Source organism: Populus trichocarpa, chromosome 4, assembly GCF_000002775.5.
Source record: "Populus trichocarpa isolate Nisqually-1 chromosome 4, P.trichocarpa_v4.1, whole genome shotgun sequence".
NCBI classification, from domain to species: domain Eukaryota; kingdom Viridiplantae; phylum Streptophyta; class Magnoliopsida; order Malpighiales; family Salicaceae; genus Populus; species Populus trichocarpa.
Window position 1 is genome coordinate 17511524 of NC_037288.2, and position 18466 is coordinate 17529989.

The 18466-nt window shown below is 36.6% G+C and overlaps 2 protein-coding genes across 2 annotated transcripts; one reads left to right on the forward strand and one right to left on the reverse strand.

Annotated features, from left to right (window-relative positions):
- Positions 1-8953: 8953 nt before the first annotated feature.
- On the reverse strand, positions 8954-15371 carry LOC7479042 (F-box protein SKIP22). The gene is made up of 2 exons (XM_024599315.2): positions 14955-15371; positions 8954-9562 (listed from the first exon to the last, which is right to left on the reverse strand). The coding sequence occupies exons 1-2, from the start codon at positions 15369-15371 to the stop codon at positions 9035-9037; spliced, it is 945 nt and encodes a 314-aa protein (XP_024455083.1). The 3' UTR covers positions 8954-9034.
- A 710-nt stretch (positions 15372-16081) lies between these two features.
- Positions 16082-18389, forward strand: LOC7461218 (BTB/POZ domain-containing protein At1g63850). The gene is made up of 2 exons (XM_002305390.4): positions 16082-17486; positions 17736-18389. Exons 1-2 carry the CDS (start codon positions 16230-16232, stop codon positions 18003-18005), a joined length of 1527 nt encoding a protein of 508 aa, XP_002305426.2. The 5' UTR covers positions 16082-16229; the 3' UTR covers positions 18006-18389.
- The last annotated feature ends 77 nt before the right edge of the window (positions 18390-18466 follow it).

Below are 18466 nucleotides of genomic sequence, written 5' to 3' on the forward strand. Positions count from 1 at the left end.
ATTCAAGATCAGAGCCCTCAAGGCCATGAGTTGCTACCCATTGAAGGTCAACCTTCCAAGCCTGATAACATTCCAAGAAATGAATAATGTTGTTCACGATGAACAAAATACCTTGCAGGACTTAGAAATCCCAATGACCCTACTAGAAGTTATTCTGTGTCTCAATGGTGATCAGAAGAAGATAGACTTCAATATATCCAGCGGAGATAAAGCCAATATGACAGAATTTCGTGAACTACATTATTCATTTCTTGGAATGTTATGAGGCTTGGAAGGTTGACCTGCAGTGGGTAGCAGCCCATGACCTTGAGGGCTCTGATCTTGAATTTGAGAGGATGCTCCATTTCAAGGAATTGCATTGTGAGGATTGTGGAAGTTTCTTTTGTGAAAAAAAAAGGGAGGTTTCAAGATATAATATCATAGGCAAAATTATTTATGTTAGATCGAAGTTCTTTTATTTTATTTTAAAAAAAAACTTAAAAATATATCTCAATTTATTTGTCTAAAAAATATTTCTAACAGGTTTAGTGAATCGAATAAGTGTTCTTGCTATTCATCTGGGAGCTCTGTCAAACACCAAGGGAAAGTAAACCAGCAACTTTGCATATTCCAATATGCAATGGGAATAACAGCTTGTCTCTGACGAGTTTGAAAAAATCTTCAAGGTAGTCACCGACCAAAGTGGCCATCTAAGGATCCCCTTCACCACATTCAACAAAAGCCAGCATCTTAAGAGTCCTTTTTAACTTCTCTGATTCATTTGCACCGAGGACAATCTTGTAAAATGCAGCTGGGTGATTGAGCACATATCCAGCCACAACAAATTAGCCTGCTTCTTATTTGCATTTCAAGACGAGACTAAGATTCAACTTGTCAGCCAACATAAACAACTGAAAATATGGCTCCTCCACCTTAAAGTCGTAATCCACAACGACGATGAAAATAGCCAGGACAACCGAATGTTTCACTTCATGATGATAACTGGCAAGTATAGTTTTCAAGAAACCCACGGTTTCTTCAAATTTTGTGTTAGTTGGTGCTTCAAATTCTGTCACATTGGCTTTAACTCCATTGGATATAATGAAGTCTATCTTTTTCTGATCACCATTGAAACACAGAATAACTTCTAGTAAGATCATTGGGATTCCCAAGTCCTGCAAGGTATTTAGTTCTTTGTGAACTACATTATTCATTTCTTGGAATGTTATGAGGCTTGGAAGGTTGGCCTTCAGTGGGTAGCAACCTATGGCCTTGAGGGCTCTGATCTTGAATTTGGGAGGATGTTCCCTTTCAACAAATTGAATTGTGGGGGAGTTTGAAGGTTTCTTTTGTGAAACAAAGGGAGGTTTCAAGATATAATATCAAAGGCAAAATTGTTTCTGTTAGATCAAAGTTCTTTTATTTTATTTTAAAAAATACTTAAAAAGATATCTCAATTTATTTACCAAAAACATATTTCTAACATGTTTAGTAAATCGAATAAGTGTACTTGCAATTCATCTGGGAGCTTTGTGAAACACTAAGGGAAAATAAACCACCAACTTTGCATGTTCCAATATGTAATGGGAATAACAGCTTGTCTCTGACGAGTTTGAAAAACTCTTCAGAGCAGTCACCGACCAAAGGGGCCATGTCTGGATCCCCTTCAGCACATTCAACAAAAGCCAGCATCTTAAGAGTCTTTTTTAACTTCTCTGATTCATTTGCACCGAGGACAATCTTGTAAAATGCAGCTGGGTAAGTGAGCACATATCCTGCCACAACAAATTGGCCTGCTTCTTGTTTGAATTTCAAGACGAGCCCAATATTCAACTTGTCAGCCAACATAAACAACTGAAAATATAGCTCCTCCTGCTTAAAGCCGTAATCCACGACGACGATGAAAATAACCAGGACAACCAAATGTTTCACTTCATGATGATAACTGGCCAGTGTAGTTTTCAAGAAACCCAAGGTTTCTTCAATGTTTTTGTTAGTTAGCGCTTCAAATTCTGTCACATTGGCTTTAACTACGCTGGATATATTGAAGTCTATCTTCTTCTGATCACCATTGAAACACAGAATAACTTCTAGTAAGGTTATTGGGATTCCAAAGTCCTGTAAGGTATTTAGTTCTTCGTGAACTACATTATTCTTTTCTTGCAATGTTATGAGAATTGGAAGGTTGACCTTCAGTGGGTAGCAACCCATGGCCTTGAAGGGGCTCTGATCTTGAATTGGAGAGGATTCTTCCTTTCAAGGAATTGCATTGTGGTGATTTTGGAGGTTTCTTTTGTGAAAAAAAATGAGGTTTCAAGATATAATATCAGAGGCAAAATTGTTTCTGTTAGACCGAAGTTCTTTTATTTTATTTAAAAAAATACTTAAAAAGATATCTCAATTTATTTGTTCAAAAAATATTTCTAACAGCTTTAGTAAATCGAATAAGTGTTCTTGCAAATCATCTGCGAGCTCTGTCAAACATCAGGGGGAAGTAAACCACCAACTTTGCATGTTCCAATATGTAATGGGAATAACAGCTTGTCTCTAACGAGTTTGAAAAAATCTTCAAGGTAGTCACCGACCAAAGGGGCCATCTTTGGATCCCCTTCACCACATTCAACAAAAGCCAGCATCTTAAGAGTCCTTTTTAACTTCTCTGATTCATTTGCACCGAGGACAATCTTGTAAAATGCAGCTGGGTGATTGAGCACATATCCTGCCACAACAAATTAGTGTGCTTCTTGTTTGAATTTCAAGACGAGCCTAATATTCAACTTGTCAGCCAACGTAAACAACTGAAAATATGGCTCCTCCTGCTTAAAGCCGTAATCCACGACGACGATGAAAATAGCCAGGACAACCAAATGTTTCACTTCATGATGATAACTGGCATGTATAGTTTTCAAGAAACCCAAGGTTTCTTCAAAGTTTTTATTAGGTGGTGCTTCAAGTTTTGTCATATTTGTTTTAACTCCGCTAGATATATTTAAATCTATCTTCTTCTGATCACAATTGAAACACAAAATAACTTCTAGTAGTGTCATTGGGATTATCAAGTCCTGCAAGGTATTTAGTTCTTGGTGAACTACATTATTCTTTTCTTGCAATGTTATGAGAATTGGAAGATTGACCTTTACTGGGTAACAACCCATGGCCTTTAGGGCTCTGATCTTGAATTGGAGAGGATTCTCCCTTTCAAGGAATTGCATTGTAGTGATTTTAGAGGTTTCTCTTGTGAAAAAAAAAGAGGTTTCAAGATATAATATCATAGGCAAAATTGTTTCTGTTAGACCGAAGTTCTTTTATTTTATTTAAAAAAATACTTAAAAATATATCTCAATTTATTTGTCTAAAAAATATTTCTAACAAGTTTAGTAAATCGAATAAGTGTTCTTGCAATTCATTTGGGACCTCTGTCAAACACCAAGAGGAAGTAAACCAGCAACTTTGCATATTCTAATATGCAATGGGAAAAATTGCTTTTCTCTAACGAGTTTGAAAAAATCTTCAAGGTAGTCACCACCAAAGTGGCCATCTCTGGATCCCCTTCACCACATTAAACAAAAGCCAGCATTTTAAGTGTCCTTTCTAACTTTACTGATTCATTTGCATTGAGGACCATCTTGGAAACTGCAGCTGCGTGATTAAGCATATATCCATCCACAACAAATTGGCCTGCTTCTTGTTTGAATTTCAAGAGGAGCCCAAGATTCAACTTGTCAGCCAACGTAAACAACTGAAAATATAGCTCTTCCACCTAAATGGTATAATCCACAACGACGATGAAAATAGGTAGGACAACCAAATGTTTCACTTCATGATGATAACTGGCCAATATAGTTTTGAAGAAACCCAAGGTTTCTTCAAAGTTTTTGTTAGGTGGCCCTTCAAGTTCTATCATATTGGCTTTAACTCCGATGGATATATTGAAGTCTATCTTCTTCTGATCACCATTGAAACACAAAATAATTTCTAGTATACTAGCCAGTTAAAGCCAATGTGACATAACTTGAAGCGCCAACTAACAAAAACTTTGAAGAAACCTTGGGTTTCTTGAAAACTATATTGGGCAGTTATCATCATGAAGTGAAACATTTGGTTGTCCTTGCTATTTTCATCGTCGTTATGGATTACAGCTTTAAGGTGTAGGAGCTATATTTTCAGTTGTTTACGTTGGCTGACAAGTTGAATCTTGGGCTCCTCTTGAAATTTAAACAAGAAGCAGGCTAATTTATCGTGGCTGGATATGTGCTCAATCACCAAGCTACATTTTACAAGATAGTCCTCAATGCAAATGAATCAGTGAAGTTAGAAAGGACACTTAAGATGCTGGCTTTTGTTTAATGTGGTGAAGGGGATCCAGAGATGACCACTTTGGTCGGTGACTACCTTGAAGATTTTTTCAAACTCGTTAGAGACTAGGTATTTTTCTCGTTGAATATTGGAACATACAAAGTTGCTGGTTTACTTCTCCTTCGTGTTTGACAGAGCTCCCAGATGAATTGCAAGAACACTTATTCGATTTACTAAACTTGTTAGAAATATTTTTTTGACAAATAAATTGAGATATATTTTTAAGTATTTTTTTAAATAAAATAAAAGAACTTCGATCTAATAGAAACAATTTTGCTTCTGATATTATATCTTGATACCTCCTTTTTTTTCACAAAAGAAACCTCTTAAATCCCCACAATGCAATTCCTTGAAAGGGAGCATCCTCTCAAATTCAAGATCAGAGCCCTCAAGGCCATGGGTTGCTACCCACTGAAGGTCAACATTCCAAGAAATGAATAATGTTGTTCACGATGAACAAAATACCTTGCAGGACTTCTAAATCCCAATGACCCTACTAGAAGTTATTCTGTGTTTCAATGGTGATCAGAAGAAGATAGACTTCAATATATCCAGCGGAGTTAAAGCCAATGTGACAGAACTTGAAGCGCCAACTAACAAAAACTTTGAAGAAACCTTGGGTTTCTTGAAAATTATAGTGGCCAGTTATCATCATGAAGTGAAACAGTTTGTCCTGGTTATTTTCATTGTCGTTGTGGATTACAGCTTTAAGTAGGAGGAACTATATTTTCAGTTGTTTACGTTGGCTGACAATTTGAATCTTGGGATCTTCTTGAAATTCAAACAAGAAGCAGGCCAATTTGTTGTGGCAGGATATGTGCTCAGTCACCCAGCTACATTTTACAAGATTGTCCTTAATGCAAATGAATCAGAGAAGTTAGAAAGGACTCTTATGAAGCTGGCTTTTGTTGAATGTGGTGAAGGGGATCCAGAGATGGCCCCTTTGGTCGGTGACTACCTTGAAGATTTTTTCAAACTTGTCAGAGACAAGCTGTTATTCTCATTGCATATTGGAACATGCAAAGTTGGTGGTTTACTTCTCCTTGGTGTTTGACAGAGCTCCCAGATGAATTGCAAGAACACTTATTCGATTTACTAAACCTGTTAGAAATATTTTTTGAATAAATAAATTGAGATATATTTTTAAGTATTTTTTAAAATAAAATAAAAGAATTTCGATATAACAGAAACAATTTTGCCTCTGATATTATATCTTGAAACCTCCCTTTTATTTTTCCACAAAAAAAACCTCTAAAATCCCCACAATGCAATTCCTTGAAAGGGAGCATCCTCTCCATTTCAAGATTAGAGCCCTCGAGGCCATGGGTTGCTACCCAGTGAGGGTCAACCTTCCAAGCCTTATAACATTCCAAGAAATGAATAATGTAGTTCACGAAGAACAAAATACCTTGCAGGACTTGGGAATCCCAATGACCGTAATAGAAGTTATTTTGTGTTTCAATGGTGATAAGAAGAAGATAAACTTCAATATATCCAGCGGAGTTAAAACCAATATGACAGAACTTGAAGCGCCAACTAACAAATACTTTCAAACCTTGAGTTTATTGAAAACTATAGCTGCCAGTTATCATCATGAAGTGAAAAATTTGGTTATCCTGGCTATTTTCATCGTCGTTGTGGATTACGGCTTTAAGCAGGAGGAACTATATTTTCAGTTGTTTACGTTGGCTGACAATTTGAATCTTGGGATCTTTTTGAAATTCAAACAAGAAGTAGGCCAATTTGTTGTGGCAGGATATGTGCTCAGTCACCCAGCTGCATTTTCCAAGATGGTCCTCAATGCAAATGAATCAGTGACGTTAGAAAGAACTCTTAAGATGCTGGCTTTTATTGAATGTGGTGAAGAGGATCCAGAGATGGCCACTTTGGTCGGTGACTACCTTGAAGATTTTTTCAAACTCGTTAGAGACTACCTGTTTTTCCCATTGAATATTGGAACATCCAAAGTTGCTGGTTTACTTCTCATTCGTGTTTGACAGAGCTCCCAGATGAATTGCAAGAACACTTATTCGATTTACTAAACTTGTTAGAAATATTTTTTTGACAAATAAATTGAGATATATTTTTAAGTATTTTTTTAAAATAAAATAAAAAAACTTTGATTTAAGAGAAACAATTTTGCCTCTGATATTATATCAATAAACCTTCATTTTGTTTTCAAAAAAGAAACCTCCAAAATCCCCCCAATGCAATTCCTTGAAAGGGAGCAACCTCTCAAATTCAAGATCAGAGCCCTCAAGGCCATGGGTTGCTACCCACTGAAGGTCAACCTTCCAAGCCTCATAAAATTCCAAGAAATGAATAATGTTGTTCACCAAGATCTAAATACTTTGCGGAACTTGGGAATCCTAATGACCATATAAGAAGTTATTATGTGTTTCAATGGTGATAAGAAGAAAAGAGACTTCAGTATATCCAGCAGAGTTAAAGCAAATATGACAAAACTTGAAGCGCCAACTAACAAAAACTTCCAAGAAACCTTAGGTTTCTTGGAAATCATATTGGTCAGGTATCATCATTAAGTGAAACATATGGTTGTCTTGGCTATTTTTGTCGCTGCCCTGGATTACGGTTTTAAGCAGGAGGAGTTATATTTCCAGTTGTTTACGTTGGCTGACAAGTTGAACCTTAGGCTCGTCTTGAAATTCAAACAAGAAAGAAGCCAATTAATTTATTGGTGGTGGATATGTGTTGAATCACCCAGCTGCTTTTTACAAGATAGTCCTCCATGCGAATGAACAAGTGAAGTTAGAAAGTGATACCACTTGGTGAGGGAAAAAATGATTTGAGAAAAGTGACTAACAGACGCGAGGAAGAATGGAATAGAACGAGGGAAATAAGGAGAGAATTCGGGACTGCAGAGAGGGAGGACAGAATAATATTTCTCTTCTTTTTCATATGTCATTTATGTTACAACTGCTTTTATATACAGGTATGAGTAGAAGGCGGAAGGAAGTTCTCGGGCCTTCTTAATTATAGTTATTAAAAAGGTGTTGAAACCTTCAAAACAGAGCTCACCTGTTATTGTTACAGGTGAGCTCTGTTTTGAAGGTTTCAACACATGGAAATCAATTTAAGTAGAAGTTAACATTGCAAACGACACGCACCGTATGACCCATCTCTAATACGCATCTGTGCTTGACTGAGAAGTCTTGGCAAATATGCACTATGCTCATGGACACTCGTAAATTTTATATTGCTTGAAAAAATAAATGGAGACTAAAATAAGAGTTGAGAAAACAAATTGATGAGAAAACATAAATATGATGAGAAAACAGATTTCTCATGGTGTCTATAAAGGCACCTAATAACCACCACTATGTAACACTCACAGTGCATGAACATGCAATATATTTCACAAATAATATTTCTTAAAATTAATGATCAAAATAGGGGTGAGTATTTTCGGTTCGGTTCGGTTTTTATCTAAAAAAATAACCAAAATAAAATTTTAAAAAACTAAAAAAATCAAACCGGACCCGAACCGGAACCGGGTCAAACCGACCGGTTTCGGTTCGGTTCGGTTTGGTTTTTTCAACAGAAAAACCGGAAAACCTGTATATTGTTTTACAAATACCCGTTACATCTAAATCTAAAACTGAGCAGACCACCTAAAATTACAGCAAGAAAAGAAGATAATTTTCTAGCTTTTTAATCTTCTAAACCCAACAGAATAGCTTCAAAACTGATTAACTAAGACAAATGTTCAATACTAGTATCAACAGACAACAACCCATTATTACAAAATCAAAGGCAAATAAACCCTTTTAAAATGACAGCAAAAAGGTAGATTCTTGAGGTTTGTTTTAGCAAAATGAGAACAATTACAGAATCTAACAGAAGTAACAAAACGATTAACAGCAAAAGAGATATGATAAAAAGCTCTGAGGAGAAAGAATGAGGATAGATTGAGAGATTTATTTATTTGGCTTGCTGGTAGCGACTGCGATCTACAAAGAGAGATGAGATAACTTCGCAGCTCTGACTGGCTAGTTTGAAGACGAAGATGGTGTGGGAGAGTGATGTGGTTGGCTGTGGATGAAGATGAATTAACTTGATTTGAGTGAAAGTGGACGATCCGTGAGTGAAAGTGGACGATCTGATCTGTGAGAGTTGAGGGAGCGGCTAAGGGGCAAGTAGAACTGGAGAAGGACGGCTGGAGTTTGGACGCTAGGGTTAAGAAAAATAACGCATTTTTTTTTGTATTTATAGTACCCCTTAAACCGAACCGGTTCGGTTCGGTTGGGGTTTTTCCGGTTTCAGGTTTCTGAAACCGAAACCGAACCGAACCGAAATTTTTTAAAAAAATTCTAATCGGTTTTTTTTACGGTTCGGTTTTTTTTACGGTTCAGTTTTTTTGGTTATTTTTTTCTCGGTTTTCTCGGTTTAATCGGTTTCTCGGTTTTTTTGCTCACCCTAGATCAAAACAATAATAATGGAAAAAAAATGAAAAAAAATTAAGAAAAAAAATAAGAATAAGATTCCAGAGTCTCTTTACTTCCTTTCGAATTCAAATATTAATTAATTATGGTCATTTATTTGCACCTTAAATTTAATTATTGTAGATTTGTTAACGCGGGACGGCTTAACAAACACACACTAAACACTTTAAGGGGAAAAAATTCTATGTTGTCCCACAGCAGCAAAAGAATAGAGTTGGAGAACACAGCACAATGTTCTATTTTTCTTGTTCCATGGATATGTTTGACATCGCCTTCTTCATCATGCTCCTCACTTCTATTATTCTCATGAACAGCTGAATTTTGGCTTTCCGGTCTTCGTATTTTTCTGGTGGTGGGAACATATCCTGCTGGAATCTCTGCCAAATTAAACGAGTGGCCCTGGACAAAAACCGCAGCTCCGAGCAAACACATTCCATTCTCCCAACATCTACGAGGGAAAGCAACCCCATAATCTTTAACTTCAACTCTCTTGGGAGGCGGTCGAAGCATGGTGGAAGAGCCATACCGGTCTTCTCACAAAGATCTATTAACAGTGGCAAAGCTAGTCCATCCTTCAGAACTTTCTCTAGCTGTCGAACTTCATTCTTATCATTGTCATTCATCAAAGAGTTCCGTTCATAATTTGCTCGCAACAAATTTATATTGCGTCCAAACCCCTTTCCATTCAAACACACCCTGTGTATATCCGAGCCACCCTTGGTCAAAGATCCACATACATTGACGATATCTTCTGAACACTGTACCTTCAATCGATTCAGCACCAACGTTTTCAGGAAGCAAGAGCCCTGGAAGAGTATACCACATCGTGAATATGTTTGAAGGCAAGTCTGTTGGAGGATGAAACTGATCAACTTTCATCCCAGATTTCAAATCGAACCCAATAAAACCAAATTCCAATAAGATGGCATGAGTAGCAATAGCCACATTATGATTAGAGAAACTACAGTCCTCATCCTTCTCGGTAGTTGTTTCACTGCTACAGGGTTCTGCTACGCCCTCGAACCCAGCAGATACAGAAGACTCGTGGGGGCTTGTCGTTTGTTGATTTGGGAAGTTGAGGGGTAACTCCTGATGAGAAGTTTCAGATTCTTCTCGACCAATCACCTGTTCTTGGACGGACAAAACTTGAGCAAGGGTTCCTTGTTCTTTAGGCATGTCTTTGAAATTCAGGATAACAATTTCTGTAGGTTTTGGCAGACAAATTAATCTAGAGAACAACGAAAAAAAACGAAGAAAGGAACTCCAAAATCTGCAGGAAGCTTGAAGTTCTTATGGTGATATATAGGGATAAGAGAAGGTGCGCACCTATATATATATATATATATATATATATATATATAGAATCCTAATCAATGCTGAGTACTGATAGTGATATAGAGAAGGGGCCCTAGAATCCTAATCAACTGCTGAATTTGCCAACTCAGCACAGATTTTACTGCAGAAATATAGTGAGAGTTTGACATGTTTAAGCAACATTCTTTGAGTTGATGCTCGTGTATAGGTCAAACTAGATAGGTTGCGTGTAATTCGCCGCCAAGATATAGATCGAATAAAAAGGACTCATTTTTTTTTTTCAAATATTAGGATAATGATCCGGATCAAGGCGATTCGCCTATCAAATAAACACTCTAGATCAAGAAACCAGCTTGGTTAAATTACTTTGTTAATTTGAAATAATTTTTTATTTGATTATAGGATAATAAAAATAAATATAAACAACAAAATCACTAAATATGAGCAATTTTTAGAAGATATTTGTTTACGCGGCAGCTTTAGCTTTTAAAGGAAACCGCACAAACAACATGTTTTGTAATATAAAAACTTAATTTACTGTTTGTGTGGGATTCATATAATTTATGTTGAAATCACAAGTTTGCTGAAAGCAGCTGAGAGCTGCTTCTCCCCTTCTCCTGCATCTTAACAGTGGAGAGTTTCACTCTCCACTGTTCCTCTTCTTCTGCCATGGAGAGTTAATTAATTCATCCTTCATTGTTCACGTTTTCTTTTTACTGTTTCGGCCGGACCAGGTCCAGTCCAAAGCTAAATGCATTGAATTGGGTCTGACCCAATTAAAAAAAAAATTAAATTTTATTTTTAATTGTATTTTATTAAAAAAAACTAGTGTTTAACATTATTCAATGATACTACATAAATTAGAAGGAGATCACTTGATGATGTAGCATTTACAGAATTTGATCGCAATCCTAATTTTGTTCCTAATGATATTTTATCTAATGTTGTTGCGCGCTTAAGAAACCAAGAAAACTGTAGTCCTTGTCGGATGGATTTCGTACGTGATGGAATTGTAGATAGTTTAATGGGACAATAAAAAATATTTTATATAAGTATTATTTATTTCATGATATAATAGCAGTACTTAAATCTACAATATTTAAATTAAAAACCTTCAATATTAATATATAACTTTTTTAATTATTTTATAACCTCAATTTGAAAAGCATTCTTAACTAAATATATTAAATTATTTTTTGTTTAACCTTAATTTCAACCATAATTTTAACCAAATATATATAAATATTAAATTATTTTTAATTAAAAATATTTTTTATAAAATATTTTTTTTCAAATTATAACCACGAAAGCTATCGGAAACAGTGGCAGCTACTTGGTAACTATTTCGTAGTAATGTTTCTCCGTATATATGATATTTACAGCAAAAATGTATTGGTTTAAAGTGCTTAGGGCACAACATCTGCAGATGATGGTTCTAAAAAGAAAGGAGCATGGACCTGTATTATTTTAACTTGTCCAAGCTTACTCTTGACAGTGAGAGAGCAAAGAAGATCTTTCTTGTTTCATTTCTTTGGGCAAAGTACTTTGGTTCTGGATAAATTTTATTTTCAAGAAGATACAAACTAACGCCAGATTATTTCCGTGGCACCAGAGGAACTTTTTTTCATTCAAAGTAAAATCGGTACTAGAAACGAAGACAAAGATAAACAGTGTGCTCAGTAATCAGGCAGTTACCTCTAGGAAATTGTGATTCTCAACTTCATTAGCTCCAATAGAGGTGTGAAAGGCACCACTTCTCTCACCTTTATTTTCAAAGGTTACTTCACTTGGTTGCAGACGAACCAGGTACCAGAACAGGATCTCCTTCATAAGTAACCACACTTCTTGGGTGCCAGACTTTGCTTAGTTTATGGCTCTTACTCACATTCACGGTAACTTCGTTGCTCGTATCGAAAACCTTTTAATGAATCAATTTCTTAGTAACAGTCAACATTTCTGGGTTGACAGTTGGTCCTTCCCATTAATTATTAGTTGATAGTTCTTCCTTTATTGCCTTCTGCAATGCAGCATCTTCCTAAACTTTGATTGTTTTTTCAGTTTCCCAAGTTTGGAGAATTTGACCAGCACCTGGTTGCCAGAGAATTTTCCCGCCAACACATTTTAGTATGCACTTGAACTGTAAGGATTCCAAAGCAGGGGCAAGTCCACAAACAGCAGGAAACCATTCCAAAGAAGCAAAATGCAAGTACAAATGTTCAGAAAACCACACCTCGCATTTCATGACCACCATCGATCGTGACCGATGATTCCCCCATAGGTTTCTCCAAGTGTGCTTGATATTTTTTTTTATTTTGTTGTTTTTTATGGTTTGTGTTTTGTGAGATTAGTTTTGGATTCAAGATTAGAATTATTAGTTTCAAAAACTAACACGGGTTGATTTTTGTTATATTTGTTTTTTTGTTTAAATTGATTTATTTTAATTTTATTCTTCAAGTGTTTTTTTCTCGTTTTTTATGAGATTATCTCAATTTTATATCTATGATCATGAAATTTACAAGTTCTCTTAGTTTAACAAGGTTTTTTTATTGTTGTGTTTTTAAAATATTTTTACAGTTTCACCCTTCAACAATGGGTTGTTTGATAACCTAAATGAGTTTGGGTATAGTTATTATTGTTATATTTTTTCTTTATATTATTTAAATTATTAATTAAACCAATAACTCGGATCTCAGAATTTTTTACCCTAACATTGTTTTTTCAACAAATTAATGACATGAATGACTATACATAATATTACTTAAAATGATCAAAACAATAATTAAAATTAAGAAAGAATAAGTCGAATTCAAATATTAATTATGATCATTTATTAGCACCTTAAATTTAATTATTATAAATTAGTTAATTATCATAAATTTTTAATTTAATTTCAAAATGGATTCTATAAAACATAGATAAGCATATTAAATCTATGTTCACTCTGTATACTTTTCTGTCCCCTTTTTGAGTATTGGCTGGGAAGTAGATTTAAATTGACAATATAGCATATTAAATATTTGCTAATCTCTAAGCAATCATGAATTCAATTTAATTTTGTTTGATTATTTACACTTTTCGGCTTGCTGGGAAATCAACTGATGATATTTTTAGTTTTTAGAATTTCTTATCATCAAATGAGGTCGATTGATTAATTGAGGGACAATGTTATTTGCTTCTCTTGCTGGTTTGTTAATTGCTGAGAGCATCACTCATTAGTCATTAATCAGGCAATCACAATTATTATTATTATTATTATTATTATTATTATTATTATGAGATTATGTATAAATATTTATAAAAAAAGTTGTCCCCAAGCGACGTGGTGTGATGATAAAGGGTTTGAGATCTGCACAGCAGGTCTCGAGTTCGAATCCGGGCGTGCACCTCTTATAAGAGCATGAGACAACCGGAGTTTTACTCGCTCACCTAAGCTCACAAAGTGCGCTTTTCCGGGGGATGGGGTTTTCTCGAATCCAAAAAAATCCCTAAGGGGCGTAGCGTGATGGCAAAGGGTTTGAGATCTACACAGCAAGTCTCGAGTTTGAGTTAGGGCGTGCACCTCTTGTAAAAACCTGAGACAGCCAGGGTTTTACTTGCTCACCTGGACCCACAAAAATATGTTTTTCAGGGGTGGGGTTTCCTCGAATAAAAAAAAATTATAAAAAAATTTACTAGAAATTAAATTTTTTTAGTGTTTTTGCATTATTTTAATATACTACTGATAAAATTAATATTAAAAATATAAAATTTATTATTTTATATATTTTTAAACAAAAAAAATAATCACTATCACATACATGAATAATATCACGCAAAGTTAAGTAGGATAGTAGGTGAGAAGGGCAGGTGAGAAGTGCAGGAGGTGTTTAGCGCAGTCCTAATTTGCATGCTTGCTTCCACTGAAAAAACAAAAAGATTTTAGATTCTTTCTGGTTCCTTTCGAGTCCAAAGGAAAAACAAAAAGGATTTTGTCCTTGGTCTAAAGGCACCTAATAACCACTATGTAACACTCACAGTGCATGTGAACATGCAATATTTCTTAATATGATCAAAACAATAATAAAAAAAAAAACATGAAAAAAATTAAGACAAAAAAAAAATAAGAATAAGATTTCCGAGTCTCTTTACTTCCTTTCGAATTTAAATATTAATTATGATCATTTATTTGCACGTTAAATTTAATTATTAATTATATATTTGTTAACGCGGGACGGCTTAACAAACACACACTAAACACTTTAAGGGGAAAAAATTCTATGTTGTCCCACAGCAGCAAAAGAATAGAGTTGGAGAACACAGCACAATATTGTTCTATTTTTCTTGTTCCATGGATATGTTTGACGTCGCCTTCTTCTTCATGCTCCTCACTTTTATTATTCTCATGAACAGCTGAATTATGGCTATCGAGTCTTCGTATTTTTCTGGTGGTGGCATCATATCCTGCTGGAATCTCTGCCAAATTAAACGAGTGGCCCTGGACAAAAACCGCAGCTCCGAGCAAACACATTCCATTCTCCCAACATCTACGAGGGAAAGCAACCCCATAATCTTTAACTTCAACTCTCTTGGGAGGCGGTCGAAGCATGGTGGAAGAGCCATACCGGTCTTCTCACAAAGATCTATTAACAGTGGCAAAGCTAGTCCATCCTTCAGAACTTTCTCTAGCTGTCGATCTTCATTCTTATCATTGCCATTCATCAAAGAGTTCCTTTCACAATTTGCTCGCAACAAATTTATATTGCGTCCAAACCCCTTTCCATTCAAACACACCCTGTGTATATCCGAGCCACCCTTGGTCAAAGATCCACATACATTGACGATATCTTCTGAACAGTACTGTACCTTCACATAAATCGATTCAGCAACGACGTTTTCAGGAAGCAAGAGCCCTGGAAGAGTATACCACATCGTGAATGCGTTTGAAGACAAGTCTGTTGGAGGACGAAACTGATCAACTTTCATCCCAGATTTCAAATCGAACGCAATAAAACCAAATTCCAATAAGATGGCATGAGTAGCAATAGCCACATTATGATTAGAGAAACTACAGTCCTCATCCTTCTCGGTAGTTGTTTCACTGCTACAGGGTTCTGCTACGCCCTCGAACCCAGCAGATACAGAAGACTCGTGGCGGCTTGTCGTTTGTTGATTTGGGAAGTTGAGGGGTAACTCCTGATGAGAAGTCTCGGATTCTTCTCGACCAATCACCTGTTCTTGGACGGACAAAACTTGAGCTAGGGTTCCTTGTTCTTTAGGCATGTCTTTGAAATTCAGGATAACACTTTCCGTGGGTTTTGGCAGACATATTAATCTAGAGAACAACGAAAAAAAACGAAGAAAGTAACTCCAAAGTCTGCAGGAAGCTTGAAGTTCTTATGGTGATATATAATCCTAATCAATGCTGAGTTGTGATAGTGACATAGAGAAGGGGCACTAGAATCCTAATCAACTGCTGAATTTGCCAACTCAGCACGGTAGCGTATCCAGAAGAATTTACCGAAGAAATAGAGAATTTGACTGGCAACTTCCCATGCCAATCCACTCAAATATCTAATTAATTATCAGCTGATGATTATTAATTCCTTAGTCCCATATTAATTGATATATTTTTTTATGATTTTAATTTATGTATTTTATAAATAAAAAAAACACTAAAGTAGAATTAATATATAGTGTCATTTATTCTCTCTATTATTTTTAAAATCTATTGAAAATAAAATTTAACTATATAAACATAGTTAAAAATAAAAGTGAGATAATATTTTTAAAACAGATATTTTAATTAATTTTTATTTTATTTTAAGAAATTTATACAAGCACAACGAAACTGAGGGAGTATCATTGATGTACCCTTCCAAAGCAATAGCCCACAGTTTAGAACAATGAGGGTAGTTTAGTAAAATGATGGCGCTCGCACGCTAATGTTTCACCATTTTCTCCGGTAAACGACAAGAAACACCGACTACATAGTTTCCCCGCTCGCCAATTCATGAAAAAAAAAATATCATCACCAGGCCACCTGTCCACCCAGCAAGCCTTAAAAAATTTCCACTGCCAACCAGATCTTCCTATTTGCATCCGGAAAAAAATCTTCCCTAATCCAGAAACTTTTCGATAATGATCCCATCCACCTCCAAAAAACGGCCACGCGTGCCATACAACCGCCATTCCACCGTCTCCACAACCGCCAGCCTCCGCTCAACCGCCTCCAGATCCACTAGCCTCTCCTCCACCGCCGCCTTAATCGATTCATTTCCTGACCAAACCATCTCCGAAACCTCCAAAAAACTCCGCCGAACCTCCTCCCACCCGCTCCTCTCCACCACCCCCTCCTCCACCACCACCACCCGGTTCAACGATGTTAACACCGCTGACGTGATCCTCCGCCTCTTCCTGGACCCCACTTCCCCCATCATTAACTTATCGGATTCAGTTTATTCAATTGACAATAATAACCAATCCAATGTCCAGATCTACCTCCATTCTCCCATCCTCCGCCGGTCTAAGTATTTCTCCGCCCTTTTATCTGACAGATGGCAGCTCTCCAAGGAAAATCCCGATTCTGCTGAAAATAAAATCGACCCGTACTTGATTCCGTTGAAATTAGGCGTCGCTCCTGGATCGATCGAAGTCCATCTAAGCGTTTTAAAATTGCTGTATACAAACGATTTCAATAATGTGATTAACTCTGCTGCGGCGGCTCTAGATATTTTGCCGGTTGCGTTAAAGTTGTTGTTTGATGAGTGTGCGGATTATTGCGTTAAGTATCTTGAGGCTGTGCCGTGGAGTGAAGAGGAAGAGAAGCGCGTGATTAATTTAATTCCATATTTACGCGAGGAGGAATCTGAAGAGCTATTAGCTAGGGTTTCTCCGGCGAAATATGATTCGTGTGAGGAAATGCTTCATGGTTTGATATTGGCTGCGATTCATAGTAGTTCGAACATGGCATTTGTGAAAGCGTTTGTGGCTAAGTTGTTGAGGGATTTTTCATCGAGGGAGTCCGCGAGGAGGGTTTTGGAGATGGCGTTTGAGACGAGTTTGAAGATTGTGAAGGAATCGCTTGAGGAGTATTCGAGTCCGAATTTTAGAGGGGATCATAATGAGACGGAAGCGATACAGAGGTTGAATTTGCATACAGCGATGACTAATGGGAAGCATTTGTTGTGGTTAGTGGAGAGGATGATTGAGCTGAGAGTGGCGGATAGTGCGGTGAAGGAGTGGAGTGAGCAAGATTCTTTTACGGCTGATTTGCAGAGGGCTTTTCGGGATGATGCGTGGAGGAATATTGTTCCGGGCTTTCCTGCTGTTTTGCTTCGTTGCACTTGTAAGCTTGCTAATGCTGTTGCTTCTGGGACCATTTTGGCCGCTAGACAGGTATTACTATTGGCTTTTATTTTCGATTATTTTGTGATCACTGCCACCAATTCTTTAAAATAAGCAATCCGTCAAGGATTGGATGCATGAAGTTTGAATTGTTTTTGGTTTCTCTAAAAGCTGAATTTTTAGTATTAACAATAGAGTGTTAGAGCCTATCTGTGCTTAGAAGGCTCGACAAAGATTTCTTGTTGTGAAATCCTTAACGAGTATCACAGATGGTTAATTAATTTGAGCGTTTGCTTGCAGGTGAGGATGAAGCTTGTAAAGGATTGGCTTCCTGTTCTGATTGTATGCAAAGACAGTGCACTTTCTTCTATGTTACCAAATCATAAATCACTGTACCTGGAGCTGGAAGAGACATTTCTAAGAATTATTTCCACACTTCCCATGTCAGATGCTCAAGTGTTGTTGCAGCAGTGTCTCAGCTTCTCAACTCGAAATTTTGAAGATTGCCCCCACTTAGTCACCGCATTCAACACTTGGTTCCGCCGTGCAACAAATCAACCACAAGGGTGACAGATGAACTGTTGCTCCTGCCATGCTGCGTATTTACAAAGGTATAGGCGTTTCTGTGAAATGTACATATTAGGCTGGTGTTTATAGAATTCCACCGCGGACCATCCTCGGCAAAATGCTCCTATTTGGTTTTGTATGTTTCCCTCTCCTTGAGCGCTGAAGTGACCAGTGGGCAATGACTTCTAACGAGTGCTGTAGGATTAAAATGTTGCTGTTTGCAAAATTCTCCTTGAAAACTTGTTAAATTCTCTGAAATATACAAACATGTGTTGGTAAATTCTCATTTGGCAATGTGATCCCAACCCATTAAGACCAGCTAAAGACTGATATGCACGCTTGTGTTTTTCAGGTTGCTAATACCAATTTGAATTTGTTGATATAGTATATTCAATTGTCTTGTGATTTCTACTCCGGGCTAGTCTGGTGGGAAAGGTGTCATTGGCCTCTCCTGTCTATTAAAG